The sequence below is a fragment of the Mustela nivalis genome (genome assembly GCF_964662115.1).
Source record: "Mustela nivalis genome assembly, chromosome: 1".
Lineage (NCBI taxonomy): Eukaryota > Metazoa > Chordata > Mammalia > Carnivora > Mustelidae > Mustela > Mustela nivalis.
Genome location: NC_139020.1, coordinates 10,186,181 through 10,204,795, shown reverse-complemented (window position 1 = coordinate 10,204,795; position 18,615 = coordinate 10,186,181). Strand labels below are relative to the sequence as shown.

Below are 18,615 nucleotides of genomic sequence, written 5' to 3'. Positions count from 1 at the left end.
ATTTTTTAATTAATTTTTAAAAATGTGATGGGGTGCCTGGCTGGCATAGTTAAGCACCTGCCTCTTGGTTTCACCTCAGGTCATGACCTCAGGGTCCTAGGATTGAGCCCTCTCTCCGGCTCCGTACTCAGCGTGAAGTCTGCTTGGAATTCTCTCTCCACTCTCCCTTGGTCCTTCCTCCTCCCCACCACTGTCTGTATCTTTCTCTCTAAAATGAACCTTAAAAAAATAAACAAAATAAAATAAAATGTTGTGATAATTACATCGCACATGAAAATGCAGCTGAGCTGATTAGAATGCTATTTAAATTAGAACTGTTCCAAACACACAGGAAAACTCTGGTAACCTGGGTTTGATTTGGTAGAAATCATGGCACCATCAGCCACAAATCCCCAGAGGAACCATTCCTGGAAACTGTTAACCAGATCCATTCTGCATTGATTTTAAATAATTTCCATTTCAGAGGAAGGTCTTTATCTGACCTGATCCCCTAATCTTGGGGTTAACTTACAATAGGGACAAAGAAAGAAAAGGTGTCTGGAATGTTAGGAATCAGCGTTCTCTACTCCTGTCTCCACGAGGGTTGATGGAATGTGCAAATCTCTTCCCCACTTGCTGAACTGAACACCCACACACGGTGGTCCTAGTACCTTTCCTACTAGTCCAACTACGTGGGGTTTGCCAAGATAGTTGTGGACTTCTCTCAGCCTGAGCATTTTAGATTTAAGACATTTGCATAAAATATTCATAATACTTGTGTCCCACCAGTCTTGCTTAAAATGGGGACTTCATGGATGTTGTCCCCATCCAGGAACACATCTTCCATGCAAACTGTAAGTCCAGCTCCCCAGAAAACAGGTTAATTTGGATCAAGAAACAGTTAGGTGTCCTGGGAAAATGTCCTTGGATCTCATGTAACTAATGATGTCTGAGTGGCAATGGGAAGATGGCGGCTTTGCACCTTAGGGAACACCACAGGAACCTGTTCCTGATCACATGTCTAACATGACAAGTCCTCCTTGGGGACTTGAGTCAAGAGTTGGGGATTAAATGGAACAGAATTACACTGAATGCTCCTTGAGAGGTCAAGTGATGTGAAGTATTAAAAGTGATCATTGAGCTGACATAAGAAGCATACCAAATCTTCTTTTGCCTAAAACACAAAAATCCTAGAAATACAAAAAACTTGGTGAAAGAAGGGGTTCCAACTTACCACATCGTATTGCTCCTCTTTTCAAATGCTATTTCAAGACCCACTTCCCTCAGGAAATTATTTATCCAGTAGTATCATATAGGATATTTTCGGTTGAGAGGGGTCAGAAAGCTTAATAAAGGAAATTTATCGGCTCACAAACTGAAACAGTCCTGTGGCAAATTAAGGCTTTGGAACAGTTTGATTGGGACTCTAGTCTCTATGATTTTCTCAGTTCCTTGCCTATGTTAGCTTTTGCCCTCAAGTTGGCTTTTCTAACGTTGACAAAAAGGCTCCAGCAGTTACAGGCTCAGATCTGCATTTAACACTATCCTGAGCAAGACAGAACTTTAATGTTCCAGGATCTCCCTTTAAAATCTTTCCAGTCATTCTGAGTGGGTGGACCAGCTCCCTTAAGTCATGAGTCCATCTTGGACCCAATCAGCGAAGCCAGGAAATGGAATGTACTGATTGGACTAACCTATGTCTCTTATTTCAGCCCTTGAGCTAGGAGTAGTTTCAGCTTCCTCACTGCCATATGGATCTCCAAATGCAAATCAAGGGTGGTTGGGTTAAGGAAGGGGGAAATGTCTGCTGGAGAAGCAACCAACAGGAGAGGATGGAATCTCCAGATTTACTGAAGTTCTGACTTTACACTCCTATTGTAATACATTCCATGTTCCTATTTGCTCTGGATTACATTTTTGTCTTTATTTCTTTCTTCTGTTTCATCCTGCCCTATAAACATCTCAAACATATGGATGATGCCCAGCCCTAACTATATAAACAAGCCAACACTTTTGTTGGAGAACCTAAAAAAGTAAAAAAGAAAAATACTTGGAAGTCGACCCTATCCTCTGAAAACATAAGCTTGGGATTTAAGTCTGACTTTTATGAAATTGTGGTGCTGGTTGCAGACCACTGTTTTCAGACAGGGGAAAAAAAAAATTATTTTGGTTGTAGTCCAGGGAATGTCTCCAAAAACGGAGCTGGATAAACTTCATAGATGTTGGTATAACATATAATTTATCAGTTTGCCTGCTGAAAGCCATTTGCAGAAGTTTGGCTAATCATGCTCTCTCTATATTAATTACTCATTTAGGCGAGGTCTTATCTCTTTTTAGTCTGAGACAAGTATATAAGTAACAGATATTTATAACACATTTGAGTTGAATCATATGATGTCTAATATAACAAAACCTAAAAGTAACTCTTTGTTTTGTCTACATGTAAAACTTGAATCTCCTGGATTTGATTCAGAGCTCAGGTCATCAACTGTTTTGCAGATTGGTTCTCTTATCGAACAAGGTGCTGTAGCCATTGCTTGCAGACTAATTGCCAGTGGAATAGTCATGTCTTTTTCCACAATAGTATAACCACCAGCCCCCACTATCAAATCACAACCCAACACTACCACCATCAAAATCAACCATCAACCACCACCACCATCATCCACATTGACCATCACTACACTACCACTACCACCACCATCAACATGAACCACCACCAGCATGACCATAATCAACATCAACCATTGACTGCCACCATCATCACTACCACCAACACCACCATGAACATTAACCACTACCATCAATACCACTAGAATCAGCCATCGCTATGATCACCACTAACACTGATACCACCATCAACATCAACTACCATCACCACTATGAACACAGGACTTATATTTTACATATTTATTTTTACTTTGAAAAATATATTCATGTGCATGATTTCATTAGCTCTTATCTATTTTACAAGATTGGCAGAACAGACATTATTATTCTCATTTTATCTGTGTGCAGACTAAGGTCTAGAGAAATGAGATGGTGTGTTCAAGGACATCAAAGTGTCCTTAACTAGAGTTTGAGTCTTCTGACTCCAGAACCAATGCTCTTTTTCAATAGATGCCATGACCTCAATGAAAATGAAGAACCTTGGTTCTATAGTCAAGTGAGAACGTCTAGAATGAATGGCTCTTTGAAACCATACAGCCCACTGCTGTGTGTTGCAGGTGAGAGCCACAAGTTGTTCAAAGTTCATGTGACCCCCTGGAAGTTGAAAACTTGAATCCAGGATGCTCGATTCCAAATTCAGCCTTCTTTCCATGACAAGAGGCTACATTCACATATACCCTCAGGAATCTCCTAGATTCTCTGAGAACACTGAATGCTCCAAGTCCTTCCCCAGATTGCAAGCTTTCCCGGTGAAGGGTATGACCAGAAGCTGCCGCCCCTGCTGTCCTGTCTCAAAGTGCCACAAAGCCTGAGAAGGAAATGGGACACTGGCTCCGATCACACTCCCACTGGCCTAAGTGCCCCAGGGATGCTCTTCCAGCCTCATTCAAGTACCCGACTCCTCTCTCAACATTCCAGGTAAACTCAAAGCTGTCTCCCCTGGTAGGAAGGTTGGGCCTCTTCTGTGGAGTTCAGCGTGCCTCGACTTTCAAGGGATCCCCTGGATTTCAGTTTGGCACTCACTGTTTTTATATTTTGGCCCCAGGCTGGCCTGGCCGGGCTGCAGGACAGCTCTGTTGCTGATAGTCAGTGCAGAGCATTCGGCCACCTTGCTCTGGAGACCTTTCTTTTTGAGTTCGGAGGTCAGATTGGAGTAATAAATATCTTCCAAAGATTTATCATTCTTTCTGAGGATGTTGCTGGCCAACCGGAAGAGGAAGATCACTCCGTAGATGCCAATGATGGTGAGAATGTACCAGGCGGCGCTGGTCCCATCTGGAAGTTTCAGGGCCCTGGTGGAGTTGGTGCTGCTCCTCCCCTCCATGTGGTCCCTCAGCAGGGAGCTGAGACCAGTGCTGGCCTGGGTCTGGTTGGGGATTCCCTGAGGTGTCCACTTGGTCACTGAGAAACAGAGAGATCCAGATGAGACCCAGCATCCTGGGCTCAGGGCTGCCTGGCCAAGCCAATGATCAGTGGGAAACATGGGGGAGAAGGGGTACTGCTTCAAGGGGCTCTCTCTGTTGAATGGGCAGGAATCTAACAACACATATATAGAGAGAGGTTTTGGGGGAGGACGGATACTAAATATGAATATATGAAAAAGTGAGCTAACCGTGGTATAGTGTGCAATCATGTGCATAAAAGAAGGGAGGCTGGGTATTTGCTCGAAGCCCATATATGCATAAAATATCTCTGCAAGAATACACAAGAAGTCGGTACCTATAGTTGCTCTTGGGGAAGAGAATTGAAGGATGAGACGTACTTTTCACTGGCGCACTTGTGTACATTTCGTACCATGTATGTTTATCTTCAAAAAGGAGTTGATTTAAAAAGGAAACGATACAAGTGGACACTTTCCCGGTCTCCTTGGAGAAGTGCCCCTGGGTAGTGACACTGTGTGCCCTTCCGAGACCAGAAGATTAAAATCTTAATTGCTGTTTAATTCAAAACTGTTTTCTCTCCTCGAAGAGCCAGTGCACATGAAATGAAAGCCACAGAAATAGTACATAAAACTGTAAGACATTTTCTGATTGAACTTCACTGGCTCAAATCCCTGTTTCTCGCCCTCTGCAAACACAGAGGCATTCAGATGTGTCATGGGATATAGCCCAGAGCCTGCTGCGTGGGCCACAGCTTCTCCACAAATGCTATCTATCTGGCATTTGTTTGTTGCTAATTCATTTTACTAATGCAAGATGCAGAGAGGTTGGTATTTTTTTTTATTACAATTAATTGCTGGAATAAGCGAATGATCTTATTACTTTGAGATGAAGGGAGAAACAGTTTAAAAATAACTCTATAAACCATATGTGACAAAGCCTACATGAACAGATTTAATTGTATAAAATTGGTCACCCAGAACAAACAATACAATAATGAGGAGTTTTATACCACTGTTGGTGGAGGGGCTTGACAACTTGAAGTATGGACGAGTGAAAATTCCCATCATTATTAACAACAACAACTACAAAAAAGTCAACCCAACAAGGACATCATAAATCTCAATTAGAGCAAGAGAACACATGTTTATAAACCCAGACCTTTTCGAGAGTTGTTATAGAACGATGTGATATGTTCGAATACATAGAGAATACACCCACGCAAGAACTACAGGGCATGACATTATTTTAAAACCTGTCCATTTCCACTTGAAAGAATCTCACTATATTAATTATTGCAGTCCATTACTCTTTTCTTTTTATAAAAAAAAATAAGAATAAGTTGGTTGTATCTTAATGGATAGACATACCCTGTAGAAAGACAAACATTTTCCTCCGTGCATTTTGCACTTAATAATTTACTGATGGAAAATACAGCAGACCTTCTAGAACAGCCCATCCCTGTATCCACGCCGATTACTCACGTTCCATGAGGCGGTCTTTTCCTTGACTCTTGGGGAGGCAAATTTAAGCAGCTGCGGTGGACAGAGAAGATAAAAGGAGAAGTCTTCCCTGCAGGTGGTCACAGTTCTAATGAAGCCCGGCTGCCCAGAGGTTCCTGAGCAGGGAGTAACATGATACCCAGAGCGTTTTAAGGCAGTGCCAAAGAGAAACTTCGCAGAGAAGACTCCGACTATCTTTCTCTAGTTCATCAGGGGATCACAATTGATCTGTCTGCTTTTGGCTCAGAATACAAAACACTTCCTGGCTTACACGTGTCGAGAGGGTCTAAAGCAATAGAATTTTTACAAACATGCTGGTACCAAGGAGTTTCCAGCTCTCCCCGGTCCCATCCAGGCCTGCAGGGCTGGGAGGCTTGCTGGAGGCTGGCTCATCTGCTCATAGCCTGGATGGTTCCTGGTTCCTGAACTCCCCTCTTCTGCACCTGTCCTGGGAGTGCCAGATGGTCAGGTGTGGTAGAGACCTGTTGTCATAGGGTCAGGAAACGCCAGGGTCAGGAGTTACCAGCTTCCTCTTGGACTGTCTCCCGGATGAGGAAATCCAGCCAGGAAGGCACAGGCATGGGGTTGGCGGTGGGACACACCCCCTCAGGGATCAGTGGGCTGATAGGCCTGGCTGTGCGGAGTGGCACTTCCCTTCCCCACACTCCTGAGTCACAGCCCACACTGGAATCTAAGTACCTTTAACCAGAAAGTGCTAGAATAATAAGAGGCTGAGAGAAAAGAAAAGCAGGGATCTTCGGCAGGTTGTGAGCAGCCAATGTTCCCAGCCCCACTCCTGAATCCTCACCAAGACTGGCCCCTGCCAAACTTGTAAGGGTTGTTGGCTTTTAAGATGTAATTTGGTGGGAGCCTGGGTGGCGTAGTCGGTTGAACATCCAACTCTTGATTTCATCTTGGCTCATGATCTCGGGGTTGTGAGATCGAGCCCCGCATTGGGCCACGTGCTCAGTGTGGAGTCTGCCTGTCCCTGTCTCTCTCTGCTCCTCCCCCACCTCGCATGCGCACTTTCTGTCTCAAATAAATAAATAAAATCTTTAAGCCTGGGTGGCTCAGTCAGCTAAGCCTCTGCCCTCAGCTCAGGTCATGATCCCAGGGTCCTGGGGTTGAGCCCCACATTGAGCTCCCTGCTCAGTGGGGACCCTGCTTCCCCCTCTCCCTCTGCCCCTGCCGCTCCCCTTGCTAGTGCATGCTCTCTCTCTGTCAAATGCATAAATAAAATCTTTAAAAAACAAATAAAAATTAAAAATTAACAAAATGAAAAAGTAAGACGTAATTTAATAAAATTGTCATCAACACGGGACTAGACAAGAAAATTATCAAATAAGCCGTATGATCCTGCTGTTCCACTCCTGGGCACGAATCTAGGAGAAATGGCACATACACCCAGACAAAAAGTTGCAGAAGGATATTCATGGTACTATTAGTCATGGCTACAACAAGAAAACAGTCCAAATGTCTTGATGTCTTGATAAAGGGGTGAATAAAATGCTGTCGATCCCTAGAATGGAGTATTACTTGACGGTGAAAAGGAATGGAGTGCTGACGCATGCTACAACACGGATGGAGCTTGAAAACGTTAAGCCAGGGGCACCTGGGAGGCTCACTTGGTTAAGCGTCTGCTGTCGGCTCAGGTCATGATCCCGGAGTCCTGGGATGGAGTCCCGCATCGGGCGCCCTGCTCCTTCTCTCCTTTCATGCTCTCTGTCTCTCAAATAAATAAATAAAATCTTAAGAAGAAAGAAAATGTTAAGCCAAGTTAAGGAAGCCAGTCACAAAGAACAGTCTAGTGCGTGATTGCTTGTGTAGGAAACGTCCAGAACAGACAAATCTAGAAGGACAGGAAGTAGATTCGTGGTTTCCTCCAGTTGGGGTAGTGCTTGAGACCTGAAATCTAAGGGTACAAGGTTTCCTTCAGGGACGAAATAGGGTTCAACAATTTGTTGTGGTGCTGGTTCCACAGCTCTTCTTTAGTGAATACACTAAAAGCCATTGAATTGTGCTCTTTAAGTGGGTGAACTTTATGGGCTATGGATTCCGTTTCAATAACGTCACACAGGCGTACGAAGGAATACTATGGAACCCAGACCAAGAAATGCAGAGGCTATTGGTGTGCTGGTGTGTAGAGCTCCCCCACATGCGTGGGTCCATGAAAACTGTAAAGAAGACAGCAAGTTACCCTCCATGTAAGGGGGAGGGGGAGGGGTGCCTAGGGGCTCAGTGGGTTGAGCATCCAACTCTTGATTCCAGCTCAGGTCCTGATCTCAGGGTGATGGGATCAAGTCCCACTTTGGGCTCTGCGCTCGGCGTGGAGTTTGCTTGAGACTATCTCTACCTCTCCTGCTGCTTCTCCCCCATCTTAACCCCCCCCACCCAGGTCACTGTCTCTAAAATAAATAAATACAATCTTTTTTTTAAACAAAAAAGAGTAGGGGGAAGTCACACAGACCTAGTTTGCGTGTATAGGCATTGGAAAGCTGCTTTAAGGAAGCCGGAGAAAATCAGAGCAGAAGTTACTTGGAGAAGAAGAGAATTCGGTAGATGGAAGGCAGGAGTCGGGGGAGAATTCTCCCTGTATATTCTTTATGAATCTGAAGAAGTTTAACCATGTCTGTGCGTTCCCTGTTGCATAGCGAAAACATCCATGGACTAAACGCAACTCTTCATTCCACTTGTATTTCGACTCCTGCCATCTCTCTCTTTTTGGGGGGTGGGGGTGGCTGGACCCACACTTCAGGCTCTGTCACACAAACAGGGATTTGTCACATTGACCTGCAGAGGTGAGAAGGGGCAGAAAGGAGGACCCCGGGTGACCGAGAGCAAAGGGTAGAACAGGGTCAGGAGTCAGGGCTCTGTCCCAGCTGTGCCCTCCCCTGTGATGCTGGGCAAGACCCTCCCCAGCCTGGAGCCGCTTTCCTGGCCTGTGAGGGGAGGAGCAGCGGGACCTGCTCCCATCTGGTCCCAGGAAGGCAGGAAGGAAGCCTGGGGAGGCGTGGGGAGGAGCTGCTCCCGCCCAGTGGAGGTGTCTGAAGGGGAAGGCTGTGTGTCAGCTTGAGGTCAGAAGGTTTCAGCATGCGGCCCAGCAGGACGACAGCATGGGGTGTGGGGAGCAAGAAGATCCAGAAAAATGGGGGCGACAAAGAAAGGCAGCCTCCGGTCTCCACCGTACAAGGCGCGCATAGCTCTGCGCAAGGTGCTCTCAGCCCCGTTTTGGCTTCTCTAATCCTGGGAAGCAGCAGTGTTATTCCCCCTTAAAGGGGGGGAGGGACATTCTTTCACGCTCAGAGAAGTGACTTGCCCTGGTGTCGCACAGATCCCAGATTCCAGCGAGCAGACGGCTGAAACCAAAGGCTTTTCTCCTCCCAAACCCTGAATGTCACCTGCAGGCTGGACCCAGGGTCCCACGGATTTTCCCAGCTTGAACAGCAGGCTGTCCTTGCTGGGCTGTATCCATGACCTTGAAACCCGTCCTGTTGGCCAAAATGAAACCGTGATGTTAAAAGTCAGGAGAACGGGTATCCTTCAGCTGAAGACAAGTAACTAAAGGAAGCGGAAGGAAGACTCCATGGGCTTGGTCGCAGAATTGTCCACTGGCGCCCGGTTCACTTTTCGGGATGCATGTCTCACTTTGATGTAGACCGTACCCTGTTTCTTTCACATGGGAAGCCCTGATAGACCGTGGGAAAATAAAGTTTAAGGTTTATGTAGAAAACACAAATGTTATTTTTTAAAAAAAGAACTCTATAGTCTCTCATGGCTGTGGCCACATGGTACCATCTGATGAAAAATGCCCTTCCTGGGGCTGGGGAGGGGGTGGTCGAGGTCATGGTCCCAGGGACGGGGCGGCTGCCTGCCTTATGATGCCTTGTGGATGACGCCCGCTATTGTCATTCCCGAATGCTTACATAACAGTGAAATGGAACAACCTGTACCACCACGACGGCCAAGAATTTTCTTCCTATTTGTGTATGTCTTTTCAGACCTTCTGGTTCAGTCTAGACAAAGTGCAATCAAGCAAAGCCATTCACCTGGTAAATATTTCTCTGAGCTTCAGTTCGGGGAGAAAGGGACCCCCATACCCTTTGGCCTCTATGACATTAGAGAAGAAACCCTTCCAGAGAACCACGGCTTGTCTCTCTCTCTCTCTCCCTCCCATCCGCTCTCCTTCCCTTGTCTTTCTTTCCTTCCTTTTTTTTCCCTCTTTTCTTTTTGTTTCTCTACTAAAGAACCAGTCAGCTTAGAAGATGTGAGGATTAAATCTGACTAGCCGGGAAAAGAAGCAAATTGTCTTCACCTTTCAGGATGTCAGAATTGGCACTTTTAAGAAAAGGTCAATAAGCACATGCTCATAACCACCCCTGACATTCTTTCTAAGGAATTTTTCTAGGGAAGGCAGAACTCACCAACCAATTCTGACTCCTTGCAGCACAGAAGGACATTAAAAATGACAGTTTGGGAGTCCTGTGGATGGCAACCGAACTTCTCCCTTGCCTTGCCTCAGACAATGGACACTTACAGGCTCTCCCGACCAGGGGTGTAGATTCCTTTGTGGGATGTACAAACTTCCAGAGGCCATTTAAAAGATGTTTTGCGTATTTTAAAAAACTTTAACTTATATGTCATTCTTGCCTTTCCTTTTTAAAAAAAAAATTTTTTTTTTTTAAAGATTTATTTATTTGAGAGGTGCCTAGCTAGGCGACTCAGTAGGTTAAGCGTCTGCCTTCTGCGCAGGTCATGATCCTGGAGTCCTGGGATCGAGTCCTGTGTCGGGCTCCCAGCCCACTTCTCCCTCTCCCTCTGCCTGCCACTCCCCCTGCTTGTGCTTGCTGTCTCTCTCTGTCAAATAAATAAATAAAATCTTTAAAAATAAATAAACGTTTATTTATTTATTTGAGAGAGAGTGCACTCACAGTGGGGAGGAGCAGACAGAGTCTCAAGCAGACTCAGAACCGAGCATGGAGTTCTAGGTGGGGCTTGATCCCAGGACCGGGAGATCCTCCCCTGAGACAAAACCAAGAGTCAGTTGCTTAACTGAGTGCCCCACCCTCGTGCCCCTTGCCTTTCCTTTTTAATGGCATTGTCTCCATCATTTAGGGACATTTAATGTCATATGCTGTCTCCAGGGAGGTGCAGAGGGACACTCCCAGCCTGTGGAATTGGCAGTTCCAGGTTCTAGCTGGGGCTATCTTACTTTCTAACTATGGGATTGTGGTCAAGTCACTTCCCCACCCCAAACCTCAGCTTTAAAACCAAGGGTAATAGGGGCACCTGGATGGCTCAGTGGGTTAAAACCTCTGCCTTCGGCTCAGGTCATGATCTCAGGGTCCTGGGATCAAGCCCCGCATGGGGCTCTCTGCTCAGTGGGGAGCCTGCTTCCTCCTCCTCTCTCTCTCTCTGCCTGCCTCTCCACCTACTTGAGATTGAAATAAATAATATCTTAAAAAAAAAAAAACAAGGGTAATAAATTGTGATAACACGAACCACCCAACAAATCCAAGATGCAAATACAGTGACACCTCATGTCTTCTCCCAACTAACCACCTGAGCTCCCAGTGCCTGGCTAGCAGGAAATCTCATATTTATTTCCCCTCTTTAAGGCCTCCAGGTTGAGCAGGACTCTGGGATTTGGTCCAGAGCGGGTAGGGAAGACAGCCCAGTAACCCTCTGCTGCTGTTGCCTCCAGGTGCCATGGGGGGTCGCTGTTGAGCACTGGCTTGGGGCCGTCGTCAAAGGTTTCAAGAGCGTCCCCAGGAGACCAAGCTTCAGCTGGAGACACTTGCCTATTGCGCAGTCACAGCACAGTTAAGGAGTCACTGGAGTGGAAGCAGAGGAGTAGTGCCAAAACAACCAGCCCGCGGCCATTTCCCACTGCAGTTCTGCCCCTTGCAGGCTTGAGTGGGAAGAGCCATTGAGCTATTAGCCTTCGAGTGGGCAGATTTTAGGGTATATAATTTATATCTCAATAAAGTCGCTTTAAATTTTAATAAGTACCTAATTCCGGATGTGCGGGTAAGAATAACGAAATGAGCCTAAAGAAAGCAGGGAGAAAAAAGATCAAAAGGAATAAGAGCAGAATTTAGAACCCCAAAAAACAATAATGCTAATAATGCACCTAAGAGTTGGCTCCTTGAAGAATAAATAAGTGAATAAAATGGAGAAACCATTCTTTACCCTGATAAAGAAAGAAAGGAGAAAGCACAAACACACCAAATAAAGATCGTGAATGGAACAACCATAGCTATAGAGGAAATCAAAGAAATGATGCCTTTCTGCTCAGTTCTGTGCAAATCGGTCTGACAGTCTTGACCAAATGAATGGCTTTCTAGGAAAATATACATAACCAGAATGGTTTTGAAAAAAGATTTTTTTTTTTTAATCAGAAAATATCAGTTACCATAGACTACGCTAAAAAACTTGCTAAGGAGTCACCCACCCAGTTGGTTAAGCATCTGACTCTTGATTTCGACTCAGGTCATTATCTCAGGGTCATGAGATGAAGCCCCTGGATGGGTTCCATGCTGGGGGTGGAGCCTGCTTGAGATTCTCTCTCTCCCTCTACCCCCATGCCCCACCCCCACCTGTGCACATGCTCTCTCTTAAAAAAAAAAAAAAATCATCCATCCAGAGATGCAACTGGCTCAGCACAACACGTGAAACCTACTAAACCTTTAGTGATAAGAGAATGCTGTTTTTAAACTGCGGTGGAGTCTGGAGAAAGAAGACGGCCTCCAGGTTTTTTCTGGTGAAGCTAGCAGATCAACGATAACCCAACAAAACCACCGTGATAAAAGGGAACCACAGACCACCTTTACTCAGGGAGACAGATGTAAATATTCCAAATACAACATTAGCCGACAGATCCCACAGCACATTCAAAGAATAAATGTGACAAATACGTGCAGTTGGTAGAGTTGCAAAGAGTTGTCCGATATCAGGGAACCTACGAATGTGACTCACCACACGAGGAAGTCCAAGGAAAATGTGCTCATCTTCACAGATGACAGGTATTTGTTAAATTCCAATTTCATCCTGATTTTTAAAGTCTTGATAAGTAAGAAGATAGCTAAGTCTCTAAAAATGCCAAGTTAAATAAACCTCACGTCAGAAACAAGACTTGTGCTTGAGGGGAGAGATGCAATCTCCCGTCACCGCCACTGCCATTGAACATGGTGCTGGGGGAATCCTCTGACTCAGACAAGAAGCATGAAGCCTGGAAAGGAGGAAGCAAAAATTATTCTTGACTGTTTGTTTAGAAAAATGCAGAGAGTCACTGGCAAAGCCATGAGCAACGGTAGAATAATTCAATAAGCCGAGTGTGTACAAAATATATAGTAAAAACAATATACAAGGATCTGTATTCACAGCACTCTGTAGATATAATTAAACAAAAGATTCTACTTACAATAAGAACCAAAAATGGGGCACCTGGCGGCTCGGCCAGGTAAGTGTCTGCTTGCGAGTCTCTCTTCCTCTCCTTCTGCCCTTCCCCTGCTCGTGCTCTTTCTCTCTCAAATACATAAATAAAATCTTAAAAAAAAAAAAATAAGAACCAAAAAAGATAAAACACCCAAGAGCACAATAAATGTATACGATTCACACACAAAGAAAAATCTAAAAGACAGAAAAGAAGGAAGATTTGACTAAATACAACAATTTCCTACGCTTTGCTAGAAAGACTCACTTGTGTAAAGATGACAAATTCTTCCCAAAATAAATCTGTGGATTTAGTATTTAGTTTTTGTCGCCATTCTGGTTTTGTTTTGTATTTCAGAAACACACCGAATGTCAAAGAATCCTGGCCCACGTTCTATTGATTAATGATCTTATTCCTCTCTTTTCCTTCCCAAGACCGTATTTTATGCTTTTCAGACCCATTTTTTTTTCCCCCTCTCAGTACCAATGAAGAAAATTCCGGCTTGGAGGCTTGAAAAATCACAGCAAAAGTGCAGTAGAATTGAAGGGAGAAAGCGATCCTTTCCCCCAGCAGCCACAGAGGGGAGCAGACAGCATTTTCCAGCATCAACATCCCTCCTTGCAGCGTTATTCCAACAAAGGAGTAGGCAAGTTCCCTGGTTTTTCAAGTTTGCTGCTCTGCCCGGAGAGAGGTAACCTGACCTTCCCCCAAAGGCTTTAATGCCACCCAGTCTTCTTACACAATGAACTTGGCTCTAACAGAAATATTTTAAAGCGATCCCTCTGTTTTTCCAAAGGTTTAAGCATTTGTGAACTTTCTTTCATTGGCTCCTCTCTTCCCTCAAGGGACGGGAGGCATGAAGTAAGAAATCTGTTAGATTTCTTATTTAAAACAAAGGCTTTGAGAGCCAGGCCTCATTCAAATTGACATAGACAAGTTAGTCGAAAAGTATATGGGAAACGGAACATGGAGGAAGAGCTAAGAAAATTCTGCGGGGGAGGGGGAGTAGAAATGAAATATCCCTGCGAGATATTAAAATGTATTACAAAGCCACGGAAATTAAAAGGGTTCGAATCCAGCATACAAACAAGCAGACAGATCGATGGAATAGAATGAAGTTCGAAAATAGACTCAAAAACATTCAGGAAAATAGTATTAAATAAAAAGGATGTTTCAAATTAGCATAGAAAGGCTGGGTTATCTCATGAAGCCACGGGACAATTGCGGAGACATCTGGGAAAGAGTGAAATTGAATCTCTGCTTTAATACACCAAAATAAATTCCAGATGGAGCTAAGTTATAATTTTTAAAAATATAGCCATGGAAGTGTGAGCACAAACATGGGAGGTTTATTTTTATAATCGCAGATTGTGGCAGTCTTTCCAAGCATGACACCGGAGTCAGAAATCACAAAAGATAAGACTGATAAAATGAACTACCTAAGAATTAACTTTTTCTCTGGGGTAAGAGTGAAATACCAATCGCAGAGTCAAGAGAGGATAAACCAGGCAAGCATCTGCAACTTGTATGATAGTGTCACATTTTTAAAATATTCATGGCTTTTAACATGAACAGGTCAGCAACTCATCAGAAAGATGGTCAAACGATGTAAACAAGTTGTCACAAAGAAAAAGGACAGTTGTCTCTTAAACACAGAAATGGGGCACTTGGGTGGCTCAGTCTGTTAAGCTCAGGTTGTGTTCTCAGGATCATGATCTCAGGATGGTGAGATCAAGCCCCACCGTGGCTCGGCACTGGACGTAGAGCCTGCTTAAGACTCCTTCTCTCTCCCTCGCCCTCTGCCCCTCCCCCACCAGCACCCTCCTACCCTCTCTTCGTTTCAGCTCAGGTCATGATCTCAGGGTCCTAAGATCAGGCTTCGCACTCAGGACAGTCTGCTTGTCCCTCTCACTCTGTTCCTCCCCCCACCCCGTCTTTCTCTCCCTCAAATAAATAAATAAAATCTAAAAAAAAAAAAAAAAAAAAAAAAGGGCGGCTTGGAAATCCATTCAGCGGGATTCTATTGAAGCATTCACGCATTCAAAGGAATGAAGTAAGATGTCCGTGCACTAATGTGGAACAATCTTCAATATATCACTAAGTAGGGAAAAATTAGCATGGTGCAGATCGGTGTGTTGAACACCCTTTGTACACAAAAAATGGCTATTCATGTATGAAAGCAGACTGTCTCTGAAAAGAGACGAAAGAGTCCTTGCATTGCTTCTAAGCAGTATCCTTTTTTTTTTTTAAGCAGTATCCTTTTTAATGATTTATTTATCTATTTATTTTACCGTGTGTCTCTTACCTTTTAAAAAGACAAATCTATTTCTTTAAGAGCCAAGAGTTTGCAATAAACACATTAGCTTTTTACAGGGGATCAGCTCTTTCCATGCCAGCATGTTTAAAATACTTGCTTTCAACCATTTTTTAATCCGATCCTCTAAAGCTCCATTTGCTGCTTCTTGTAGAAACCTTCCCCTGTGCAAGAGAAATAGCTTGCCTCACAATAGAATCAAATGAAATATGGAAACCGTTCGCCAGGTTGCCCTGACATTTACCAAAAAAGCCCTTTGAAATTCAGTAATTCATCCTGCCTCTGATTCAGTGCCGCTGGTAATTACTGATCCAGTAATTCAGTGGCAGCTGCCCCGATGCTCACCCCACTAGACCTCCTCTCTCCCGCGGGGGGGGCCCCAAAGGCATAGACTTTGTGGCTCCGGGTTTCTTGCGGAGCAGGGCTCCGTGGTAGCCGGGGATGGTCTGCCCCCGCGTGGCGAGCGGCTGCTATGAGAACCAGAAGCTGCTCTCGATGATTCCCTGGGGGTCCAGCCCAAGGGTTTTCAATGGAGGGCGCAGGTAATAAACCAACCAGGTTTCTGTGCAGGAGCGGGGTGTGTTTTCTTAGCACAATAGTCAGATATGTGTACTTTAATATACACAGAAGCACTCAAAAAAAGTTACGAAGTGCATTATTCTGGGCCTAATGAGTCACTGATTTTTTTTTTTTTTTTAAATTCCAAATTCTGGTATTCTATGCTTAACAGACAAAACTGCTACGCAGATCCGTGGGGCGTGTTCAGCCGGGATCAGCCTCAGCTTGACTTGGGAGAGCGCTCACCGCGCCTCTTCCCTTGACTCCTGAAGTTGCATGTTCTAACCTGGGCATCTGCAGGGCCATATGTGGCCAAAGTTACCAAGTTGGGCCACATAATCAAAATATTAAGGATGGTTCTAGAACAGGGGTCAGCACACTTTTTTTTTTTTTAAGGGCCAGAGAGTCGATAATTCTGGATTTGTGATCCATGCGGTGTCTGTCACAAGCGCTCAACTCTGACGGTTGCACCAGTGCAGCCTTAGGCAATGTGTAAATCACTGTGTAAATATTTCCAATAAAAGTTTATTTATAAGAAGAGATAGTAGGCCAGAGTGAGTTGGCCTGTGGGCCATTGTTGCCCAAACTCTGGTCTAGAATGTCCCTCCATGTCTTCAAAATCCAATGATACGTTACCGTGTTGGCAGCGTGATGTTTTGCGGTCTGCGGTCCCAGAATTGAGTGCAGTTCAGCAGTGGGACAAGTGACTGCTCTTTTGAGTTAGCGTGTCCATTTGGAGTGTGTCCCAAGGTCAGTATGTCCAGACATCTGGTGACTGAGTAAAGGTATAACCTTTGCGAGTTGGAGAGAACAACGCCTTGAATCCCTCAATGCTGAAGTTGGCCCTAACGTCTTTGACTCAAGAAGTCAGCTCCAAAACGGTAGTCATCACCTCTTCATCCTCATTTGGCTGCATCAAAACACATCTGCTTCAATTTCTCCCAAAGATCCTGGGACCACATGTGCACAAAAAAAAAAAAAAAAAAAAAAAAAAAAAAAATACATCTTCTGCCTCGTTACCTTCATGGCTCCGTTAACCTTAAAAATAAAACTCTACTAATTTTACCAGCAAAAGATGGGTTTATTCAAGAATAACATAGAATTACAATGTCGGGCAAGTGAACTTCGGCAAAACCATAAACAAGTCTGGAAAACAGGAGAGGTCTTTTATACAGGAAAATGGGGTTGGACGACATCATTGTAAACACAAAGCCCTTGGTGCGGAAAACTGCAAGGTTGAAGTGCAGTGACTTCTCATTGGCTGGGCTGTGCTTATCTCTCATTGGCTGAGCTGTGTCTGTCTCTTATTGGCTGGGCTGTTGCTGGGACCAGAGAAAATTCTTCTTCCTGCTATTGGGGTAGTGAAGTATGGACTTGGTGCTGAGAATGCCAACTGTGTGTCTTCCCTTTAGTTGGCTGTAGGTCATAAGTGAGTCCCCCAACCCACCTTCAGACTCCATTTTAAATGAGGGTTCAGTTTCTTAGTTTTCCCAGGTGCATGTGGACCTCTCTCCTTCCCTTTGACTTGACCACATGAAGATCTCTTTCCTTTTCTCTTCCAGTGCAGGGCCAGCCCTTGAGTGCGTGACGCAGCTGCTCCCCGAATTCACAAATTCTTGACTGGGCCACATGCACTGCTCCCAGCTCTTGGGGACTTCCTTAATAGCTGAAACCTGTGGAGTTTTTCTTTTCTTTTTTTTTTTTTTGCCCCAATATCAGAAAGGCCACCCTATTTTATTTTATGTTACTAAAATATTTATTGATTTAAGAGAGAGACAGAGGGTGGGCAAGCAAACAGAGGGGGAGGGAGAAGGGAAGCAGACATCCCCACTGAGTGTGGAGCCTAACAGAGGGCTTGATCTTAGGACCCTGAGATCATGACCTGAGTGGAAATCAAGAGTTGAGTGTTTAGCCAACTGAGCCCCCCAGGTGCCCCAGGAAAGGCCACTCCTTAAAGTAGAACAGGCAGGATCACTCAACCCAATGAGTGCCCGCATGCAGCCTCCAAAGACAGCATCCAGCCTGTAAGCCCCCATGGGTGCATTTACACTTCAGTACCAAACAAAGAGTCTTGCTTCCAAGTCCCTGCTCAGGCAGGGGTGTAGGATTTACAGGGCAATGGGCTACATAGCAGTAGCGGGTTAGCCAGACCCCCCACCCCCAACACACACACACACCTTTTCCTGTCATCCTGTTTGCAGGCCACTCCCTGCAGTTAGGATCTCTGGTTCCCTTTTTTGTCCCTTCTGTTTTCTCACATCCATTTCTTCATATTTATATCGAATGCTTCACATTAATTTCTCTGTCAGAATAAACAGGCCTCTGTTTTCCCGAGCAGACCCTGACTGATAGCTACCGAGGAAGTGATAAGGCACGTCTGCTATGGGATGGGAACGTGCCGGGGAAATGTCACTTGAGAAGAATCACAGCTGGGTGTCGAGTAGCAACCTTCCTTCGGTGAGAACAGGAAACACTGACGGAGGATCCTGCACTCACTCTGGGAAAGGCCCTTTCTAAACTCTCCGCCTAGAATCACAGTAGGGGATTGAGTGGCGTCCATGTGCACCCAGAATCTCCAAGTGGGCCCTCATTTAGAAATAGGGTCACTTCAGATGTAATTAAGGTGAGGATATACAGGGGATCAGCCTCGATTAGGTTGTGGTCTTCAATCCAAGGACTCGTGTCCTCGGAAGAAGAGGAAAAATACACACACAGCGGAGAAGGCCAAGGGAAGCCAGACGCAGAGACTTGAGGGAGGCAGCCACTAGCCAAGGCGTTCCT

General features: G+C 44.9%; 1 protein-coding gene and 1 long non-coding RNA gene across 2 annotated transcripts; both read right to left on the bottom strand.

Annotated features, from left to right (window-relative positions):
* Nucleotides 1-2,874: 2,874 nt before the first annotated feature.
* SMIM34 (small integral membrane protein 34) lies at nt 2,875-6,294 on the bottom strand. Its single transcript, XM_082688743.1, has 2 exons — nt 5,513-6,294; nt 2,875-4,050 (listed from the first exon to the last, which is right to left on the bottom strand). Exons 1-2 carry the CDS (start codon nt 5,517-5,519, stop codon nt 3,638-3,640), a joined length of 420 nt encoding a protein of 139 aa, XP_082544869.1. The 5' UTR covers nt 5,520-6,294; the 3' UTR covers nt 2,875-3,637.
* Nucleotides 6,295-12,333: 6,039 nt separating this feature from the next.
* Nucleotides 12,334-13,660, bottom strand: LOC309843392. Its single transcript, XR_014300113.1, has 3 exons — nt 13,446-13,660; nt 12,951-13,075; nt 12,334-12,758 (listed from the first exon to the last, which is right to left on the bottom strand). It is a non-coding gene; the product is annotated as an uncharacterized lncRNA (long non-coding RNA).
* Between the last annotated feature and the right edge of the window lie 4,955 nt (nt 13,661-18,615).